This window comes from Entelurus aequoreus, linkage group LG26 (assembly GCF_033978785.1).
Source record: "Entelurus aequoreus isolate RoL-2023_Sb linkage group LG26, RoL_Eaeq_v1.1, whole genome shotgun sequence".
NCBI classification, from domain to species: domain Eukaryota; kingdom Metazoa; phylum Chordata; class Actinopteri; order Syngnathiformes; family Syngnathidae; genus Entelurus; species Entelurus aequoreus.
In genome coordinates, this window is record NC_084756.1 from 4071219 (window position 1) to 4092612 (window position 21394).

Consider the following 21394-nt stretch of genomic DNA (forward strand, 5'->3'; position numbering starts at 1 on the left):
CACGTCATTTTACTGAGGCCTGCCACATGATTTAATGTTGTCCACCACACCATTTTAAACTGACCTCCACATCATTTTACTGTGGCCCTCAACGACATTTAATGTGGTCCACCACATCATTTAACATGGTCCGCCACACCATTTTAAACTACCCCTCCACGTCACTTTACTGTGGCCCTCAACAGCATTTTATGTGGTCCACCACATCATTAACTGTAGCCATAGTTGCCATGTGGCCCTCAATAGAACATTTTTGCTATGATAATAATAATAATAATAATAATAATAATAATAATAATAATAATAATAATAATAATAATAATAATAATAATAATAACAATAATGGATTGGATTTATATGGTGCTTTTCTAGACACTTAAAGCTCTTCACAGAGAAGTGACAACCCCTCATTCATTCACTCCACATTGACACATTCATGGTGGTAAGCTACAATTGTCTGCCCTACTGCTTACTTCTGTGCTTCTATCGTGTAGAAATATTAGATCCTGCACACTAAAAAAATGTCGGGTTGATAAATAACGCCATTTTAACCCAACTGCTGGTTCGGAAAAGGACGAACCCCTTATTTGAGTTATTTTAACTCAACATTTTGGGTTAAATTTTTTCAACCCAACTTTTGCGTTGAATTATTTAACCAAAAAGTTGAGTTGTGATAACTTAACGTTGGGCTATTCCCAACCAAACTGTTGGGTTACATTATTTAACCCAAAAGTTGAGTTATGCTAACTCGATGTTGGTTGATTCACAACCCAACTATTGGGTTGAACTTATTCAACACAAAAGCTGAGTTATGCTCACTACAATGTTGGGTTATTCCAAACCCAACTGTTGGGTTGCACAATTTAGCGCTCCTTGACCCAATAGTTGGTTAAAAATTATAAATTTTACTACTGATTTGTCCTACTCTTTCCCAAATGCTGATCAAAATTATTTGTATTCCATAAAAGATATGAGTGAATTAATTTTTTTTTTACAAGAATTGCCATGGATGGTTCTCCCAGGATGCCGACGGGATTCCGGAGGCAAGGTGCAGGTAAGGAAATGATTTATTGTCCATAAATCATGCGGGATACAAACAAAACTAGCGAGTTTGGAGTAGCGAACAAGAAAAGCTTAGCATGTAAACAAGCAAACAAAAAGGCGAGGCTTAGCTCAACAATCAAATTAGTAGCCGTCGTAACTGTGGAAGCAAATAAGAAAGCCAGACTGAGTGTGGCGAAAAGCAGGGAATAAGTAGCAGAAATTGAGTTAAAAAACATAATACCTTTATAACCCAAAGAATGGATTGCTCTTCGTAAAAATAACTACAAAATGTAACCCAACACTCGCAACTCATAAATTGGGTTATTATGAAAATAACCCAGCATTTTGTAGTGTGTGTCACCCCTCTTTGACCTTGGAGTGGTGCCAAAACTGTTGTGTCACACGTTCCTGGTCCCTCCCCTGCACGCCATCTAAGGGCAAGGGCCGGGCGTCTCTCTCAGCCTGCTGCAGCCAGCACAGGTGTGGCTGGTTCCAATCAGCCCAGCTGCTCCACATCCCAGCCATCAGAGAGCAGCCTACATAAACCGCTGAGAGCCGGCGTCCGACGCTTGAACGTTGACTCCTGTGGTCAGTATAGACAGCATTTAGAATTACAGTTATCTAGTAGTATTCTGTGAGTTAGTTAAAGGAGAACTTGGTGCTCGTTTGTTCCATGCTGATTCTGCTTTCTGCTTCATTCCAGGCTCCCTCCTCCACAAACCCAGTGTCTCCCACGCCTCGCCGCCTCCCCGGGATCCCTCCGCTCCTCCGTAAAGTTTCATTAAACTCTGTTATACTTTATTACTGCCTCCGTTGACTTTGTCCTTGAGGGTCCCTGGTACATTTGGTTCAACAGCTCTGGTCAAGCCTAACAGAACGTTCAAGCCAAAATGAACCAAACCGGGTCCTCAGGGACAGAGGGACAGAAGAACCCTGAATTACGAGAGCTTGTGTTTGGCCAGGCCACACAACTGTCCACTTTGCATGAAGAATTGAACAAAGCTTTTCCCACTGTTCAATCCCAAATTGCTGTGCTTGAGAAGACTTCACAAACTACTGTTGGTAATGTGGCTGCTCTGTCTGGCCAAGTGAAGGACATTTCTGGAGTCTTGCTCGGCATACAGAAGACCCTGGAGGTCCTTACAGCACATGTTTCAGCTGAATCTAACTCTGCTTCAAGTTCTTCAAACCAGCCTGTTAACCCCGTCCTCCCCAGCACACAGCAGCCTCAGTCTGAGCCTGGCTTAGTCAGTCCTAGGCCATTTAATGGGGATTTTGGTCATTGCAGGGGCTTCCTGGCACAGTGTGAGTTACTTTTTACTCATCAGCCATCCAAATATACTTCTGATGGTTCGAAGATTGCTCTCATCATGTCCCTCCTGGTCGACGACGCTCTTAATTGGGCTATTGCAGCAGTAGAGAACAACCCTGTCTTTGCCACTAACTACTCTCAGTTTAAGAGTGAGTTTCAAGCTGTGTTTAACCACCCTACTGACGGACAAGATGCTTCCAGCCGTTTGCTAGTTATTCGCCAAGGGTCACGTTCTGTGGCTCAGTATACTTTGGAGTTCCGGATCCTTGCTGCTGAAAGCCAGTGGAACGACCACGCCCTTCTTAGTGTCTACCGCAAGGGGCTGAGTGATTCTATTAAAGATCTTTTGGTCCGTGACAGCCCACAGACTCTTAATGAGCTCATATCCCTGGCCCTTAAGATGGGAACACGACTTCAGGAGCGCCATGCGGACCGAGCCCAACGAAGCTCTCCTCCTCCTGGGTCCAGTCGCTCTGCTTCAGTGACCCGCACTTCACCATCTCCTCGCTACACTCCACAACCTCGACAGCTTATGCTCCTCCCTGCTCCCTCTTCACCCGGGCCTGCCGAGCCCATGGAGATCGGCCGGTCCCGGCTGACACTAGCTGAGAGGGAACAAAGGCTCACCAACCAGCTGTGTCTTTACTGTGGTGAGCCAGGACATTTCATCAAGGTCTGCCCGATCCGCCCAAAAGACCCAGCTCGCCGGTAGGGGCTATACTGGTGAGCCAAACAACTCTTCCCCAGCCCAAGAATCATTCCAACCGACTTTTCCCTGCAACCTTGACCTGGAATGAAGAGACACTGTCTGTTAGTGCCCTCATTGACTCCGGTGCAGACGAGTGCCTCATGGACATCTCTTTGGCTCACCAGGCGGGCATTCCTTTAGTTCCTTTAGATCGCACACTGTCTCCCCAAGCGATCGACGGACACTCCATGGGAACTATATCCTTTTCCACAGAACCCCTCACACTCACTCTGTCTGGAAATCACTCTGAAACCATCCGCTTTTTTGTTCTACACGCCCCAACAGCGCCCCTGGTGTTGGGTAGACCTTGGTTGGAGAGGCATGAACCTCACATCTCCTGGGCCTCTGGTCGTATTTTGGGCTGGAGCACCGCATGCCATGCAACCTGTCTGCGCTCCGCCCTGTCCCCTTCAAGCAGACCCAAACCCATGTCCTCTCCCCCCGACATCACTGGTGTTCCACCTGTTTATCATGACCTTGCCTTGGTATTCAGTAAGGATAAAGCACTCTCACTTCCTCCGCACCGGCCCTATGATATTGGCATTGATCTCCTGCCTGGGGCTCCCTATCCTAAGTCGCATCTCTACAACATCTCCCTACCAGAGAAGGAGTCGATGCACAACTACATTGCGGAGTCCCTGCTCTCCGGCATCATCAGGCCGTCGTCCTCGCCTCTGGGGGCAGGCTTCTTCTTTGTAGACAAGAAGGATGGTGGTCTGAGACCTTGCATTGACTATCGTGGTCTCAATGACATCACAGTGAAGAATAAGTATCCACTTCCCCTTATTAGTTCCACTCTTGAGCCACTCACTCATGCCCGAGTGTTCACTAAGCTTGATCTCCGCAATGCCTACCACCTAGTTCGGATCAGAGACGGTGACGAGTGGAAGACGGCCTTCAACACCCACCTTGGCCATTTTGAGTACCTTGTGATGCCTTTTGGGCTTTCCAATGCCCCGGCGGTGTTTCAAGCCCTCGTGAATGATGTGCTACGAGATATGCTAAACATCTTTGTGGTGGTGTATTTGGATGACATCCTTATCTTCTCCAGGTCTGTGGAGGAACACCACCAGCATGTCCGCCTTGTTCTCCAGCGGTTGTTGGAGAACCGCCTGTTCGTCAAGGCTAAGAAGTGTGTCTTCCACTCTGACTCGGTGACATACCTTGGCAACGTTGTGGAAGCTGGACAGATGCGTGCGGATCCTGCCAAGGTCAAAGCCGTGGAGGAGTGGCCACGTCCTACTAACCGGACTCAGCTCAGACGATTCCTGGGTTTCGCCGGTTTTCTACGCCGGTTTATCAAGGGTTACAGTCAGATCGCTGCCCCCCTTAATGCTCTAACCTCCGTTTCGCGTCCCTTTTCCTGGACGTCTCGAGCCGAGACAGCCTTTTTCAAGCTCAAGAGTCTGTTCTCCACAGCACCCGTGCTAATCCACCCTGACTCGACAAGACAGTTCATTGTCGAGGTGGACGCTTCTGACACAGGCATCGGAGCCGTCCTTTCCCAGAGGTCCGAAGAGGATCAGAAGATTCATCCGTGCGCCTATTTCTCCAGGAGCTACGACCCCGCAGAGAGGAACTACGACGTGGGAAACAAGGAGCTGTTGGCGGTCCACGACGCTCTGAAGGAATGGAGACACTGGTTGGAGGGAGCGAAGCTGCCGTTCATCGTGTGGTCAGACCACAAGAATCTGACCTACTTGAAGACGGCGAAGAGGCTTAACTCCAGGCAGGCCCGCTGGGCCTTATTCTTCAGCCGGTTTGATTTCACCCTCACCTACCGCCCAGGTTCCAAGAACGTCAGAGCGGACGCTCTCTCTCGTCAGTTCTCTAACGAAGATCCTGCTGTCCAGGAGGAATCGGATTCCGACACCATCCTGCCCCCTGCCCGGGTGGTAGGTGTAGTCACGTGGGCCATCGACGCTGTGGTGAGGCAGGCCTTAGAGAACCAGCCCGACCCTGGCAACGGCCCTCAGAACAGACAGTTTGTTCCTGATGCCGTCCGTACACCGGTATTGGAGTGGGGGCACTCCAGCCGTGTTGCCTGTCACCCTGGAGAGCGCAGGACAGCTTCGTTCATTGCTCAGAGGTTCTGGTGGCCAACCCTCAAGAAGGATGTCAGGGAATTTGTGGCCGCCTGCACCGTCTGCGCCCGTAGTAAGGCTTCACACAGGCCTCCTGCAGGCCTGCTACAACCCCTTCCTATTCCGAGTCGGCCTTGGTCTCACATAGGTATGGACTTCGTTACTGGGCTTCCTGTGTCCCAGGGCTGTGACACCATTCTGACGGTGGTCGACCGATTCTCTAAAGCAGTTCATTTTGTCCCTCTCCCCAAACTCCCGTCTGCTGCTGAGACGGCTGACCTCCTAACCCTCCATGTTGTCCGCCCCCACGGCATTCCTTCGGACATCGTGTCAGACCGTGGTCCCCAGTTCATCTCCAAGGTGTGGAAGGCCTTTTGCAAGGGTATTGGAGCCACGGCCAGCCTCTCCTCTGGATACCATCCACAATCCAATGGGCAGACGGAGCGCGCTAACCAGACAGTTGAGGAGACTCTTCGCTGTGTTGCCTCCAGCAACCCCTCTTCTTGGGCTAAGTACTTACCCTGGGTGGAATATTCCCTCAACACCATGGAGAGCTCTGCCACCGGCATGTCACCCTTTCAATGCTCGCTGGGTTACCAACCCCCTCTGTTTCCCGAACAGGAAGTGGAGGTAGCAGTTCCCTCCACCGAAGCCCACCTCCGCCGGTGTCGACGCATCTGGGAGGCTGCCCGCGCTGCGTTACTCCGTGCCTCTGCACGTACCCAGCGTGGTGCCAACCGCCGGAGGGTGCGTGCACCTGACTATCAGCCTGGTCAGAAGGTCTGGCTATTGGCCCGGGACCTGCCCCTGCAGACGTCCCAGACTTCAACCCGCAAGTTGAATCCTCGTTATGTCGGACCCTACACTGTGGACAGTGTTATCAACCCCGTTGCAGTTCGTCTGAATCTCCCTCCTGCTCTTAAGGTTCACCCGGTGTTCCACGTGTCCCAGATTAAGGCCGTGACCACTAGTGCCTTGTCTCCCCCTACCTCCGCCCCTCCACCCCCCCGAGTCCTGGCTGGTGGTGATCCTGTTTGGACGGTTCGGAAGCTGCTCGCCGTCCGCCGCCGTGGGAAAGGATTCCAGTACCTGGTGGACTGGGAGGGCTTCGGCCCTGAAGACCGTAGCTGGGTGCCCCGTTCCTACCTGGCTGACCCCTCCCTGCTGGACGATTTCTATCGGGACAATCCAGGTGCCCTAGGACAGTCGTCCGGTGCCTCCCCTAAGGGGGGGGGTACTGTTGTGTCACACGTTCCTGGTCCCTCCCCTGCACGCCATCTAAGGGCAAGGGCCGGGCGTCTCTCTCAGCCTGCTGCAGCCAGCACAGGTGTGGCTGGTTCCAATCAGCCCAGCTGCTCCACATCCCAGCCATCAGAGAGCAGCCTACATAAACCGCTGAGAGCCGGCGTCCGACGCTTGAACGTTGACTCCTGTGGTCAGTATAGACAGCATTTAGAATTACAGTTATCTAGTAGTATTCTGTGAGTTAGTTAAAGGAGAACTTGGTGCTCGTTTGTTCCATGCTGATTCTGCTTTCTGCTTCATTCCAGGCTCCCTCCTCCACAAACCCAGTGTCTCCCACGCCTCGCCGCCTCCCCGGGATCCCTCCGCTCCTCCGTAAAGTTTCATTAAACTCTGTTATACTTTATTACTGCCTCCGTTGACTTTGTCCTTGAGGGTCCCTGGTACATTTGGTTCAACAGCTCTGGTCAAGCCTAACAAAAACAAGACATGTCCCCCCCTGCTGTGTGCTGACATGTGTACAAAATAGTGGTGCACAAATGCCAGCTTGAAGAATAAATTGCTGGAATATTGCTGAGTGGTCGACACCCACGCGGCGTGCGTGTGTTCATGCTAACTTCTGGTACAAACTTTAAAAGCTTTCAGAAAGTGTGCTCAGTTTGCAGAATAGCTGAACGTCCATTTTCACTTCCATCCTTCCACCTCTGGACGTTTGATTTCAAAACCAAAGACCTGACATGGATTCCCACAGACGCTCCCCACACTTCCTCACCTCCCAGAAACTGTCTGAGGTCTCCTCCAGGCTGGCAGACTCGTCGTAGGCACCAGACATGTTAGCAGTTGTGGTGTCAGTAGCTCCTCTCACGCGCTGACGGAAGAAACCAGAACACATGTCAAGAATAAGCAAGATGTAAACTTACATGGAAAATTGTTCGGTACGTAGTTGAGTACGTACCGTACTCACTAACATCAACCCTAACCCTAAACATAACCCTAACCCTAACCCACTCACTAACCCCAACTCTAACCCTATTCCTATCCCTAACCCACTCACTAATCCCAACGCTAACCCTATCCCTATCCCTAACCCACTCACTAATCCTAACCCGCTCACTAACCCCAAAGCTAACCCTATCCCTATCCCTAATCCACTCACTAACCCCAACGCTAACCCTATCCCTATCCCTAACCCACTCACTAACCCTAACCCGCTCACTAACCCCAAAGCTAACCCTATCCCTATCCCTAATCCACTCACTAACCCCAACGCTAACCCTATCCCTAACCCACTCACTAACCCTAACCCTAAACATAACCCTAACCCACTCACTAACCCCAAAGCTAACCCTATCCCTAATCCATTCACTAACCCCAACGCTAACACTAACACTAACCCTATCCCTAACCCACTCACCAACCCTAACCCTAAACATAAACCTAACCCATTCACTAACCCCAAAGCTAACCCTATCCCTATCCCACTCACTAACCCTAACCCTAAACATAACCCTAACCCTGACCCACTCACTAACCCCAACGCTAACCCTATCCCTAACCCACTCACTAACCCCAACGCTTACCCTATCCCTAACCCATTCACTAAACCTAACCCTAATCCACTCACTAACCCCAAGGCTAATTCTTTCCCTAACCCACTCACTAACCCTAACCCTAAACATAACCCTAACCCACTCAATAACCCCAACGCTAACCCTATCCCTATACCTAACCCACTCACTAACCCTAACCCACTCACTAACCCTAAACCTAACCCACTCACACTTAACTGCTGGAATGCTGTTAGCATGCTAACATTAAAGTGCTAACTTTTTTAGCTAATTGTGAAACAAGCTAACTCTTATCATGCTCACGTTGGCTTGCTAGCAGCATGCTACATTTTTGGGCTAGTTTTACAACTGTTTAACCCACAGTCATATAACTAACCCCCACGCCCCCCTTTTTTTCAGGAACACTACTACCAAAAGTCACCATGTTTGATAGAGTTCTCAAAAAGTTATGACAGACCACCTCAAAAAAATGGAATTAAATTTTCACAGTTTTTTACTGAATAAAACACCCAAAATGTACATGAAAATAAAGATTTACAATATTAACTATGAACAATAAAACACTGAATATTAACAACATATGAACATATTTTACTTCTCAGACCAAACAAAACACAACACAAATGTAAAAAGCAGCAAAATATAAAAGTAAAGTGTAATAAACACCTACAATATGATATATTATCACCTAAAATTCTGCATCTGTTGCTAACACATGCATTTAGGGGCTGGAAACAAGCCCCGCCCACTCTGCTTTGTTCCTGGTCTGAGCTGCTGTGACCTAGATTACGTAATAACTCCTATGACACTCAAAATGTACATGAAAATAAAGAAGGTGTGATTTACAATATTATCTATGAACAATAAAACACTGAATATTAACAACATTTTTGTGTTTCGAACGGGAAACAAGCCCCGCCCACTCTGCTTTGTTCCTGGTCTGAGCTGCTGTGATGTAAATTACCGTAATAACTCCTATAACACCCAAAATGTACATTAAAATAAAAAAAGTGGGATTTACAATATTAACTATGAATAATAAAACTGAATATTAACAACATATTTGTGTTTCGAGCTGGAAACGAGAGACATAAATCCACATGATATAAATCACAACTTATTAATGACTATTGATATGTTTATTATTGAGTTAACGACCATTGATATGTTTATTATTGAGTTAGCGACTATTGATATGTTTATTATTGAGTTAACAACTATTGAAATGTTTATTATTGAGTTAGCGACTATTGATATGTTTATTATTGAGTTAGCGACTATTGATATGTTTATTATTGAGTTAACGACTATTGATATGTTTATTATTGAGTTAACTACTATTGATATGTTTATTATTGAGTTAATGACTATTGATATGTTTATTATTGATTTAACGACTATTGATATGTTTATTATTGAGTTAACTACTATTGATATGTTTATTATTGAGTTAATGACTATTGATATGTTTATTATTGAGTTAACGACTATTGATATGTTTATTATTGAGTTAGCGACTATTGATATGTTTATTATTGAGTTAACGACCATTGATATGTTTAATATTGAGTTAACGACTATTGATATGTTTATTATTGAGTTAGCCACTATTGATATGTTTATTATTGAGTTAGCGACTATTGATATGTTTATTATTGAGTTAACGACCATTGATATGTTTATTATTGAGTTAATGACTATTGATATGTTTATTATTGAGTTAGCGACTATTGATATGTTTATTATTGAGTTAGCGACTATTGATATGTTTATTATTGAGTTAACGACCATTGATATGTTTATTATTGAGTTAACGACTATTGAATGTTTATTATTGAGTTAGCGACTATTGATATGTTTATTATTGAGTTAGCGACTATTGATATGTTTATTATTGAGTTAACGACCATCGATATGTTTATTATTGAGTTAACGACCATTGATATGTTTATTATTGAGTTAACTACTATTGATATGTTTATTATTGAGTTAACGACTATTGATATGTTTATTATTAAGTTAACAACTATTGATATGTTTATTATTGAGTTAACGACTATTGATATGTTTATTATTGAGTTAGCGACTATTGATATGTTTATTATTGAGTTAACGACCATTGATATGATATGTTTATTATTGAGTTAACGACTATTGATATGTTTATTATTGAGTTAGCGACAATGTTTATTATTGAGTTAACGACTATTGATATGTTTATTATTAATGTGATTGTGTTGTTGTTGGACTAATGTTAGTAATGACTATAAAGTAGACTGGACTAAGAGCTGCTTCTTGTATAAATAAGTAATGCAGGCAGAGTTGTTGTGTACTCACAGCTGATCAAAGTGCAAAGTCTCAATCTAAAGGTGGATCACTCCACGCTATCAAGAAACCCGTCGGTTCTGAAACTGAACATCTCGTTCTCCGGCGTTGTGGTCGATGAACGGAAAGAGCGGCTATTAATCTTCGGCGGAATCGACCCATTTCCTTTGCAGAGTCACGGTGTCGTCAGACCTGAAGGACTAATCACTGAAGAAAGAATCAATTGTTACTTGATCTAGTCTTGATATGAGGCTGCAGTGCACCTGGGGGACTTTCATTATTCTTTTTTACGTGAGTTAGCTCGTTTAGCATCAAACGCTAACTTGTTTAGCACCCTTGAGTTCTTGAAAAAGCTGATTTTTGGTTCCATACAATCCAGAAATGAAACTCTGATCTTGGTCTTTAAAGGGCACACAAACCCAGTCCTCAATCTTATCTAAAGAGTTAGTAAAGTCTGAAGTCTTAGTCTAGGCCGGGGGTCGGCCGCCCTGGTCTGAAAATGTAAAAATATGGGGGAAAACTATACATATTTTCTTTGAATATGGCTTCTGTAGGAGGACAAACCTTCCTAATTGTTTCATATATATGTTTATGCTTCACTGATGAGAGTATTTGGCCAACGCGGTTTTGTCCTACTAATTCCGGTGGTCCTTGAACTCACCGTAGTTTGTTTACATGTACAACTTTCTTTGACGCCGCCACAGAAAGGTGTGTTTTATGCCACTTCTTCTTTGCCTTATTTTGTCCACCAAACCTTTTATGCTGTGTGTGAATGCACAAAAGTGAGCTTTGTTGATGTTATTGACTTGTGTGGCGTGCTAATCAGGCATATTTGCAAGCTAATCGATGCTAACATGCTATTTAGGCTAGCTGCATGTACATATTGCATCATCATACTTCGTGTGTAGCTATATTTGAGCTCATTTAATTTCCTTTACTCATGTCCTCTGTGTATTTCATTTATATTTGCATGTCTCATGATACATTATCTGTATGTAATATTGGCTGCATTTCTGATTGTGTGCCATGTTGTTCCAGACCACAGCAAACATTACCCAGCTTGTAAAAATGTTAATAAATCCATTAGAAGAAGACGTTTCCTTTAACTTGGACACACACATGTATACCTTTGGCCATTCTAAGACATTTCCAGGAGTTATCTCATCCTGTGAGAAGTTTTACAGATGATTTCCAATGTTGTAAAAATGTGTAGAATAAATATTACATTTCAACATTTCTGTCAACGAAGATTTGTGTCAGCCTGCGACACATAGTCATTTTGATAGTAGGCTAATATAGACACATCATGTGTTGTCTTCATTATAACACTTACATAAGACTTTTAAAGTAATTTTGATAGTAGGCTAATATAGCTAATAAAGACACTTACACCATGTGTTGTCTTCATTATAACACTTATACAAGACTTTTAAAGTAATTTTGATAGTAGGCTAATATAGCTAATAAAGACACTTACACCATGTGTTGTCTTCATTATAACACTTATATAAGACTTTTAAAGTAATTTTAATAGTAGGCTAATATAGCTAATATAGACACTTACATCATGTGTTGCCTTCATTGTATCACTTATATAGGACTTTTAAAGTCATTTTGATAGTAGGCTAATATAACTAATATAGACACTTACATCATGTGTTGCCTTCATTATAACACTGACATAATACTTTTAAAGTCATTTTGATAGTAGGCTAATATAACTAATATAGACACTTACACCATGTGTTGCCTTCATTATAACACTAATATAGGACTTTTAAAGTCATTTTGATAGTAGGCTAATATAGACACTTACATCATGTGTTTCCTTCATTATAACACTTATATAAGACTTTTAAAGTCATTTTGATAGTAGGCTAACATAACTAATATAGACACTTACATCATGTGTTGTCTTCATTATAACACTTATATAATACTTTTAAAGTAATTTTGATAGTAGGCTAATACAACTAATATAGACACTTGCATCATGTGTTGCCTTCATTATAACACTTATATAATACTTTTAAAGTAATTTTGATAGTAGGCTAATATAACTAATATAGACACTTACACCACGTGTTGCCTTCATTATAACACTAATATAGGACTTTTAAAGTCATTTTGATAGTAGGCTAATATAGACACTCACATCATGTGTTTCCTTCATTATAACACTTATATAAGACTTTTAAAGTCATTTTGATAGTAGGCTAACATAACTAATACAGACACTTGCATCAGGTGTTGCCTTCATTATAACACTTTATATAAGACTTGTAGTTTTTTACGGCTACAGACAGATTTGTTTTGTGTATTTTGGGTCCAATATAGCTCTTTCACCATTTTGGGTTGCCGACCCCTGGTCTAGAGACAGAGACAGGTCTCCTCAAGTCCTCCAGCAACATGTCGGGTTAAGTCGGAAGTCTTGACCTTCAAGTAAGGTCAACAGGTTGAGTTTCAGACAGGTTTTTTCATGTATTGACTCGTTCAGGGACAAGATCAAGTTGGTCCGAAGTCTTCCTGTTAGTCAAGTCCACCAGAAATACGAGGTCTGGATTTAAGATTGTTTCTGTCCAACTTGGCCTTCAAAGGATGATTTTACGTAGACATGAAGAACCAGGGACAACAATAGAAGTAATGATGTGTGGTGATAGGAGGTGTAGTGTAAGGGGGTGGGGCAGGACTAGCATGAGTATTTGGGTCAACCACGGTGCAAGACTTTTGACAATGAAGACTGGAAAGGCATCCCTAGCCGGTAACGGAGGGAGGAATCCCTCCAAATGACACATTAAGAATTCCCCTAACAGCATTGGTGGTCTTGACCACGCTTGCTTAATCCATTAGCTTCACGGCGAGAGAAGGCTTTTGTTAGGCACGGCCCTGCTAGCGGCTTCCCATTCGAGACGAGGTACAACGCAGAAACAACGGCAACCTGTCTCAGCATCTTCCTAAACAAGCACCGGAGCAGGTCCGGAAAGAACCAGAACTCCCAGCATCAAAGCACCAAGAGCCCACACAAAGACCAGCACAGCCCCCATGTCGGAACAAAGCTTACCCCAGTCCTCCATTACCAGAATGCAGCCGGGGGGCGGGTGGGGGGGAAGGAGACAGACACGTGGTCTCGAACCAGTCTTTGGCGCAACAAGACCATCAACAGTGAACCGGATCTGAGGCTGGGTTTTGTTTTTTTCAGTGAAGAGAGAGGTAGTCCCGTGGTGTTTTAGCTCCGAGGGTTGCACTGAGGGATGCAGGCGGAGAGAGAAGGCAGTTTGAGGGGGGGCGGGTGTTGTTGTTGTTTGAGTGTGGGGAGGGTCCCGCCTCTGGAGGAGCTAATCCGGAACGGGACGAGGAGTCAGGACGCAGCCTTCCAGGTTGTACAATACTTGAATATTAGGAACAAACAATCTGTAAGACCAGGTTCTTTCAGAGGGCTGTCAAAATAAAATCGATTTTAGAATTAATCAGGATTCAAATTTGGAACGATTCTTAATCGATTAAAAAGTAAGTCAATTTATTCATTTTTTTAATCTGTCCTGTCCAGTCACTAAGACAAATCATATAGTTGATGTAGATTATTTATATCCACTGTACACATTTACTTTAGAAAAATTACTTCTCTTTTTGCCTTATTCATATAAACAAAACCACTTTTCTTTTAAGTAATATAGACATTTATCAGACCTGTTTATCTATTTTACAGAGGAATGTAGTTCATCATAGGACTGGCACCAAATGTTATTAAAAAAGTATTGATTTTGAATCGAAAACTACCCAAATTGGGTTGAAAACTACCCAAACTGGGTTGAAACTTACCCAAATTGTGTTGAAAACTACTCAAATTGTGTTGAAAACTACTCAAATTGTGTTGAAAACTACCCAAATTGGGTTGAAAACTACCCAAAATGGGTTGAAACCTACCCAAATTGTGTTGAAAACTACTCAAATTGTGTTGAAAACTACTCAAGTTGGATTGAAAACTACCCAAATTGGGTTGAAAACTACTCAAATTGGGTTGAAAACTACTCAAATTGGGTTGAAAATTGCCCAAATTAGGTTGAAAACTATTCAAATTGGGTTAAAAATTACTGAAATTGGGTTGAAAACTACCCAAATTGAGTTGAAAACTACCCAAATTGGGTTGAAAACTACCCAAACTGGGTTGAAACCTACAAAAATTGGGTTGAAAACTACCCAAATTGGTTTGAAAACCTATTCAAATTGGGTTGAAAACTACCCAAATTAGGTTGAAAACTATTCAAATTTGGTTGAAAACTACTCAGATTGGGTTGAAAACTCCTCAAATTGGGTTGAAAAATACTGAAATTGGGTTGAAAACTACTGAAATTGGGTTGAAAACTACCCAAATTGGGTTGAAAACTACTCACATTGGGTTGAAAACTACTCAAATTGGGTTAAAAACTACCCAAATTGTGTGTAAAAAAAACCATTTAATATTTTTCTTGTTACTCGTTATTTGTATACATTTTTCAGTTTTCATTTGTAATCTTTTTGTATAGTACTCGGACTTCTCTTTTTGCATTATTTCCATCCATCCATTTTCTATCGCTTGTCCCTCATTTGACTTAATTCAATATTTTCTTTTAAGTCATATAGAAATTGATCAGAGCTGTTGATATATGTTATGCAGTATTGTAGTTCATCATAGAACTGGCACTCAATGTTATTTAAAAAGTATTGATTCTGAATCGAATCGTTACCCCCAAGAATGGACTGGAATCAGACTTAGTTGCTGGGTATTGTGGCCAAACAGCTCCACTTTTGTTTCATCTGACATCACATGGACAAAGATAAGACCTTCTGGAGGAAAGTTCTGTGGTCAGATGAAACAAAAATGGAGCTGTTTGGCCACAATACCCAGCAATATGTTTGGAGGAGAAAAGGTGAGGCCTTTAATCCCAGGAACACCATATCTACTGTCAAGCATGGTGGTGGTAGTATTATGCTCTGGGCCTGTTTTGCTGCCAATGGAACTGCTGCTTTAAATGGGACAATGAAAAAGGAGGATTACCTCCAAATTCTTCAGGACAACCTAAAATCATCAGCCCAGAGGTTGGGTCTTGGGCGCAGTTGGGTGTTCCAACAGGACAATGACCCCAAACACACCTCAAAAGTGGTAAAGGAATGGCTAATCAGGCTAGAATGAAGGTTTTAGAATGGCCTTCCCAAAGTCCTGACTTTAAAGGTGTGGACAATGCTGAAGAAACAAGTCCATGTCAGAAAAGCAACACATTTAGCTGAACTGCAGCAATTTTGTGGTCAAAAATTCCAGCAGAAGCTTGTGGATGGCTACCAAAAGTGCCTTATTGCAGTGAAACTTGCCAAGGGACATGTAAGCAAATATTAACATTGCTGTATGTATACTTTTGACCCAGCACATTTGCTCACATTTTCAGTAGACCCATAATAAATTCATAAAAGAAGCAAACTTCATGAATGTTTTTTGTGACCAACAAGTATGTGCTCCAATCACTACATCACAAAAAAAATAAGAGTCATATAAATGATTGGAAACTCAAGACAGCCATGACATGATGTTCTTTACAAGTGTATCTACACTTTTAAAAAGTAGCTCGCCTGCAGAAAAAGTGTAGGCACCCCTGATCTAAAGTTTTAAGAAGCCCAGCTCTGAATAGAGCGGTGCTAAAGACAATGAAAGGGATCAGAACAGATACAGAACCTTGGTCTTGGTCTGGTCGCTCTTGTTAGTCCTCACACACCTCAGGAGAGATGACACCTCACTGGAAGTGTGCACCGACGTTGCTGGTCTGCACCATGTCGCTATGCAGCACGCCTTCCACACACACACACACACACACACACACACACACACACACACACACACACACACACACACACACACACACACACACACACACACTCTTGAATTTGTTACCTTCTTGCGACCTGAGAAAAATGCCTACCTCTTTAGGACCAGCCTTTCTAGATATATAAAGAAGTGTATTTACAACATTAATAATATATACATACTATGCACATATAAAAAACCTTGTTGGGAAAAATGAGTTGGAATTTCACAAAAAAAGGTCACAATTTCACAAGAAAAATGGAGAATTTTGGCAGTATTATAATAAAAGTCATAATTTTACTCGACGCAAGTCAAAATTTGTCAAGAATAACTGAACATTTGTGCAATATTATGATAAAAGTTGGAATTTTACTCAATAACAGTCGCAATTTTACAAGAAAAACTTAAAATTTTGGCAACTTTATGAAAAGAGACGTCGTTTTACTCAACAAAAGTCACAATTTTATAAGAATACTTTAAAATGTCGGCAATATTATAATAATAATCGGAATTTTACTTGGCAAAATGATAACAAAATTCATAATTGACTCAAAAAAATGTCACTGTTTTACAAGAACAACCAAAAAATTTTGCATTGAAAAGTAATGATTTCACATAAAAAAAGAGAGAAAATATTGCAATATTACAGAAACACAAAGAATATGAGAAATTGTCCCCAATTTTATGAGAGAAAAGTCAACAAATTGTGAGAAAAAGACTGCTTTTAGTTAATTGTTTTTAAAAACATTTGTTTTGTTTGTAATTAGTATTCAATCTTTGTTATTTACTTCAAGTTATTACAGTTTGTCTCTATATACATACTTATCTATTTATTTTTAATTAATTTTGGCCAAAGGGGACGCGTTTCAATTTCTTACACACACTTGTTATTTCATATGTTGACCAGAGGGGGAGCACTTTTAAAAGCGACACACAGTCAATTTGAAAAATCCCTCCTTTTTGGGACCACCCTCATTTTGATAGATGTCACCACAAATGAGACATTGTCTATTAGATACAATGTTATTTATGTCATCACTTGTTCACACCTCCTCATATGGAAGATACTTTTCTTTCTTCATGTCTCAAGAAGGCTAGAAATACAAGAACACGCACTCACACACACACGCACGCACACACACACACACACACACACACACACACACACACACACACACACACACACACACACACACACACACACACACACACACACACACACACACACACACACACACACTCTGTAGGGATGAACTTTGATATTGCCCTGCTAAGACACATAGGGCCATCAATAATTAGCAAGGGAGGGTCAGGCACGTTCAGCAGGAGATGGTGATAGACGACAGGGAGGAAGAAGGTGGAGGCGGACAGGTAAGTACAAAGGTGACATGGCACTGAGTCATCATGTGGTCAGCTGCCAACGAACTATGGGGAAGAAACACGTCTCAGAATATCAACAACCGTATGTCCTTAGGAATTTAAAGGACTGGATGAACTACACACTACAAAGTGCTGGGTTGAGCCTGTTGGGTCATATTTATGGGTTATTTCTAAGGAGTCGGGTAGTTTTTGTCTGCAAGCTAAAAATTCAAGTAACAACCCAAATGCTGGGTTGAGCCTGTTGGGTCATATTTATATTTACTACCCAAATTGCGTTGAAAACTCCCAACTAGGGTTGAAAACTATTTATATTGGTTTGAAAACTACCCAAACTGGGTTGAAACCTACCCATATTGGGTTGAAAACTACTCTAATTGGGTTGAAAACTACCCAAATTGGGTTGAAAACTACTCAAATTGTGTTGAAAAAAACTCAAATTGGGTTGAAAACTTCCTAAATTGTGTTAATAAACTACTCAAATTGGGTTGAAAACTACTCAAATTGGGTTGAAACCTACCCAAATTGGGTTGAAAACTACTCAAATTGGTTTGAAAACTACCCAAATTAGGTTGAAAACTTCACATTGGGTTGAAAACTACTCAAATTGGGTTGAAAACTCCTCAAATAGGGTTGAAAACTACTCAAATTGGGTTGAAAACTTCCCAAATTGGGTTGAAAACTACCAAAATTGTGTTAAAAACTACTCAAATTGGGTTGAAAACTACCTAAATTGGGTTGAAAACTATTTAAATTGGGTTGAAACCTACCCAAATTGGGTCAAAACTACCCAAATTAGGTTGAAAACTATTCAAATTGGGTTGAAAACTACTCAAATTGGGTTGATAACTACTCAAATTGGGTTGACAACTACCCAAACTGGGCTGAAAACTACCCAAATTGTGTTGAAAACTATTTAAATTGGGTTAAAACCTACCCAAATTGGGTTGAAACTACCCAAATTAGGTTGAAAACTATTCAACTTGGGTTGAAAACTACTCAAATTGGGTTGAAAACTACTCAAATTGGGTTGAAAACTACTCAAAATGGGTTGAAATCTACCTACATTTTGTTAATAAACTACTCAAATTGGGTTGAAAACTACCCAAATTGGATTGAAAACTACCCAAATTAGGTTGAAAACTACCCAAATTGAGTTGAAAACTACCCAAATTAGGTTGAAAACTATTCAAATTGGGTTGAAAACTACTCAAATTGGGTTGAAAACTACCCAAATTGGCTTGAAAACTACCCAAATTGGCTTGAAAACTACCCAAATTGGGTTGAAAACTATTTAAATTGGGTTAAACTTACCCAAATTGAGTTGAAAACTACCCAATTGGTCTTGAAAACTACCCAAATTGGGTTGAAAACTACCCAAATTGGGTTGAAACCTACCCAAATTGGGTTGAAACTACCCAAATTAGGTTGAAAACTGTTAAAATTGGGTTGAAAACTACTCAAATTGGGTTGAAAACTACTCAAATTGGGTTGAAACCTACCCAAATTGAGTTGAAAACTACCCAATTGGGCTTGAAAACTACCCAAATTGGGTTGAAAATACCCAAATTAGGTTGAAAACTGTTAAAATAGGGTTGAAAACTATTCAAATTGGGTTGAAAACTACTCAAATTGGATTGAAAACTACCCAAATTGGCTTGAAAACTACCCAAATTGGGTTGAAAACTACCCAAATTGGGTTGAAAACGATTTAAATTAGGTTAAACCTACCCAAATTGAGTTGAAAACTACCCAATTGGGCTTGAAAACTACCCAAATTGTGTTGAAACCTACCCAAATTGGGTTGAAAACTATTAAAATTGTGTTGAAAACTACTCAAATTGGGTTGAAAACTACTCAAATTGGGTTGAAAACTATAAAATTCGGTTGAAACCTACCTAAATTTACTTGAAAACTACTCAAATTGGGTTGAAAACTACTCAAATTGGGTTGAAATCTACCTACATTTTGTTAATAAACTACTCAAATTGGGTTGAAAACTACCCAAATTGGATTGAAAACTACCCAAATTAGGTTGAAAACTACCCAAAATGGGTTGAAAACTACCCAAATTAGGTTGAAAACTATTCAAATTGGGTTGAAAACTACTCAAATTGGGTTGAAAACTACCCAAATTGGCTTGAAAACTACCCAAATTGGGTTGAAAACTATTTAAATTGGGTTGAAACCTACCCAAATTGAGTTGAAAACTACCCAATTGGGCTTGAAAACTACCCAATTTGGGTTGAAAACTACCCAAATTGGGTTGAAACCGACCCAAATTGGGTTGAAACTACCCAAATTAGGTTGAAAACTATTAAAATTGGGTTTAATGTGGGCTCTGTACCGAGGATGTCGTTGTGGCTTGTACAGCCCTTTGAGACACTTGTGATTTAGGGCTATATAAATAAACATTGATTGATTGATTGATTGATTTAAAACTACTCAAATTGGGTTGAAAACTACTCAAATTGGGTTGAAAACTACCCAAATTATGTTAAAAACTATTCACATTTGGTTGAAACCTACCTAAATTTACTTGAAAACTACTCAAATTGGGATGAAAACTACTCAAATTGGGTTGAAATCTACCTACATTTTGTTAATAAACTACTCAAATTGGGTTGAAAACTACCCAAATCGAATTGAAAACTACCCAAATTAGGTTGAAAACTACCCAAATTGGGTTGAAAACTACCCAAATTAGGTTGAAAGCTATTCAAATTGGGTTGAAAACTACCCAAATTAGGTTGAAATCTATTCAAATTGGGTTGAAAACTACTCAAATTGGGTTGAAAACTACCCAAATTGGCTTGAAAACTACCCAAATTGGGTTGAAAACTACCCAAATTGGGTTGAAAACTATTTAAATTGGGTTGAAACCTACCCAAATTGAGTTAAAAACTACCCAATTGGGCTTGAAAACTACCCAAATTGGGTTGAAAACTACCCAAATTGGGTTGAAACCTACCTGAATTGGGTTGAAACTATCCAAATTAGGTTGAAAACTATTAAAATTGGGTTGAAATCTACTCAAATTGGGTTGAAAACTACTCAAATTGGGTTGAAAACTACCCAAATTGGGTTAAAAACTATTAAAATTTGGTTGAAACCTACCTAAATTTAGTTGAAAACTACTCAAATTAGGTTGAAAACTAGTCAAATTGAGTAGTTTTCAACTCAGCAATTATCAGAGTGTATGAGCACGTAAGAGACTGCAATCTAGGTTGTAGGTGTTGGATGGACTTTCTTCCTTCAGGAAGAGAAAAGGGTTTTCCCCCAAACTGGGAAGCACAGACCTGATTGCTCCATTATTGGATTAAAGAGGTGTGTCCCATAAAGGCGAGTGTAGGATCTAATAAAGATGACACGCCCACAGAAAGATGTTCAGGCCATCTGTGGATCATCTAATCATTGGGTTAAAAACTTATTAAAATTCGGTTGAAACCTACCTAAATTTAGGTAAAAACTATTCAACTTGGGTTGAAAACTACTCAAATTGGGTTGAAAACTACTCAAATTGGGTTGAAATCTACCTACATTTTGTTAATAAACAACTCAAATTGGGTTGAAAACTACCCAAATTGGATTGAAAACTACCCAAATTAGGTTGAAAACTACCCAAATTGGGTTGAAAACTACCCACATTAGGTTGAAAACTATTCAAATTAGGTTGAAAACTACCCAAATTGGGTTGAAAACTACCCAAATTAGGTTGAAAACTATTCAAATTGGGTTGAAAACTACTCAAATTGGGTTGAAAACTACCCAATTTGGCTTGAAAACTACCCAAATTGGGTTGAAAACTACCCAAATCGGGTTGAAAACGATTTAAATTGGGTTGAAACCTACCCAAATTGA

General features: G+C 41.2%; 1 protein-coding gene across 3 annotated transcripts in view; it reads right to left on the reverse strand.

Moving 5' to 3' along the window:
* pacsin1b (protein kinase C and casein kinase substrate in neurons 1b) overlaps window positions 1-21394 on the reverse strand; it is a 56916-nt gene that overhangs the window by 23337 nt on the left and 12185 nt on the right. For 2 of the 3 annotated variants that reach the window (XM_062037624.1, XM_062037622.1), the window contains exon 2: window positions 7203-7298. In XM_062037624.1, coding sequence (XP_061893608.1) covers window positions 7203-7262 — 60 coding nt within the window. In that variant the 5' untranslated portion in view covers window positions 7263-7298. Of the gene's footprint in view, window positions 1-7202; window positions 7299-13384; window positions 13412-21394 lie in introns of those variants that run through there. The other variant, XM_062037623.1, reaches the window with a different exon arrangement.